The sequence below is a fragment of the Aureococcus anophagefferens genome (assembly GCF_000186865.1).
Source record: "Aureococcus anophagefferens unplaced genomic scaffold AURANscaffold_87, whole genome shotgun sequence".
Taxonomy (NCBI): domain Eukaryota; class Pelagophyceae; order Pelagomonadales; family Pelagomonadaceae; genus Aureococcus; species Aureococcus anophagefferens.
The window spans coordinates 37,043-38,391 of record NW_008705637.1 but is presented as its reverse complement, the minus strand read 5'-3'; the positions used below and the strand labels follow the sequence as shown (position 1 = coordinate 38,391).

Below are 1,349 nucleotides of genomic sequence, written 5' to 3'. Positions count from 1 at the left end.
GCACTCATGTGACTGGCAGGCGGGTTGCGGGAACGAGAAAGTAGCAAACCACGTTTATGACACGTCCCCTGTCCAGAGTTGCGTCCGTCGCCCGAGATGCGATCTCACGAGTTCACCAAGAGCCGGTGTCGTCAACGCAAGAGACATATGTCCCAGCGGGGATCAACTCTGTTCTGCTTGCATGAAACGACGGGCGCCCTTGTTTGTCTTTCGCTGTGGTTCAGACGATAGGGTTGATATACACGCCCTGCGAAAGCCAGGCAAATTGCACCCTTCAGAATGAGCTTGGTCCTGCTGGAAGATGAGTGCGGCTATCGTTCCGCCGATTTTAAGCGCGGGCCCTCCGGTCATCGCAGACCGGCTCGGCGCAGTCGCATTCGATTTCTTCGCAGTTCATGGAATGGAAATCACACAAGGGGATTTTTCCTTTCGTCGGAGCAAGAAACCAGCGCATTGGCGCCAACCATAGATTAGTTAGACGCTCGTGTCATCGCAGTTCTTCCTCGAAGGATTATCACCAACAATCTGCATTTCTAGACTCATTAAGGCGAGTCGCCTGTTTCAAGAGGCCCCAGGAACGCAAACTCTCAAACTGAGATGGAAGAAGTGGCTTCAAGAAAGAATCCCTGCTTTCAAAGTTTGTTGTTTGCATCCAACTTGTGCTGCATGCCCACTTGCACTTTTCTCCTTGGTGCTCGTTGCTCAACATTTCATCTGAACCCAATACGCTTTACATGGACGCCTGGGTTTTGGGAACTTGTACATTACCTCATTCTAACCGACGAGGAGTTTTTTGTTAGTGCGAGTGGGCACGTGAGGGCGGTGATGTCAAGTCCGATTCACAAGGTACCAGTATCATTTACGGCAACGCAATGTGCCAATTTGCGGGGGCATTTGTTTGTTCACTAAGACCGTGCCAAGGGAAATCGAGTCCAAGTGCCGGGTGATCAACCAGGTTGGATGACTGAGCCCCCACACTTAAGGTCAAGTAAAGTCGCAGATTTCAAGGGGTAGGTTGGAGTTTCCCTAAACGGATTCTTGGCTGAACCTAACCACGCGAGCGTGGGCACGGCTTTTTCTATGTTCCACCAAGTCTTTTTGCTCGTCGTAATGTTAGTGTTTTAAACATGTTTTCTTGTTTAGATTTTTTTTACCACCCCCTTCTTTAATCCACCTAAGCCGTGCCCACCGCAGGTGGTTAGGTACAGTCAAGAATCCGTTAAGGGAAACATTAACCTACCCTCCTACGATTTTATGTGACCTTTGAGCTGACTTGAGCTGAGGGGTTCCGGGGAGGACAAGTTAACCCGCGTTGGTCCAAGCCCTCAGAAACCGACGCGTTTGGACGC

The 1,349-nt window shown here is 50.4% G+C and overlaps 1 protein-coding gene across 1 annotated transcript in view; it reads right to left on the bottom strand.

Moving 5' to 3' along the window:
* Positions 1 to 1,208: 1,208 nt before the first annotated feature.
* AURANDRAFT_68293 (hypothetical protein) overlaps positions 1,209 to 1,349 on the bottom strand; it is a gene marked incomplete at both ends in the record, with an annotated part of 2,849 nt that continues 2,708 nt past the window's right edge. The window contains one exon of the mRNA XM_009043941.1: positions 1,209 to 1,244. Coding sequence (XP_009042189.1) covers positions 1,209 to 1,244 — 36 coding nt within the window. The remainder of the gene's footprint in view (positions 1,245 to 1,349) is intronic.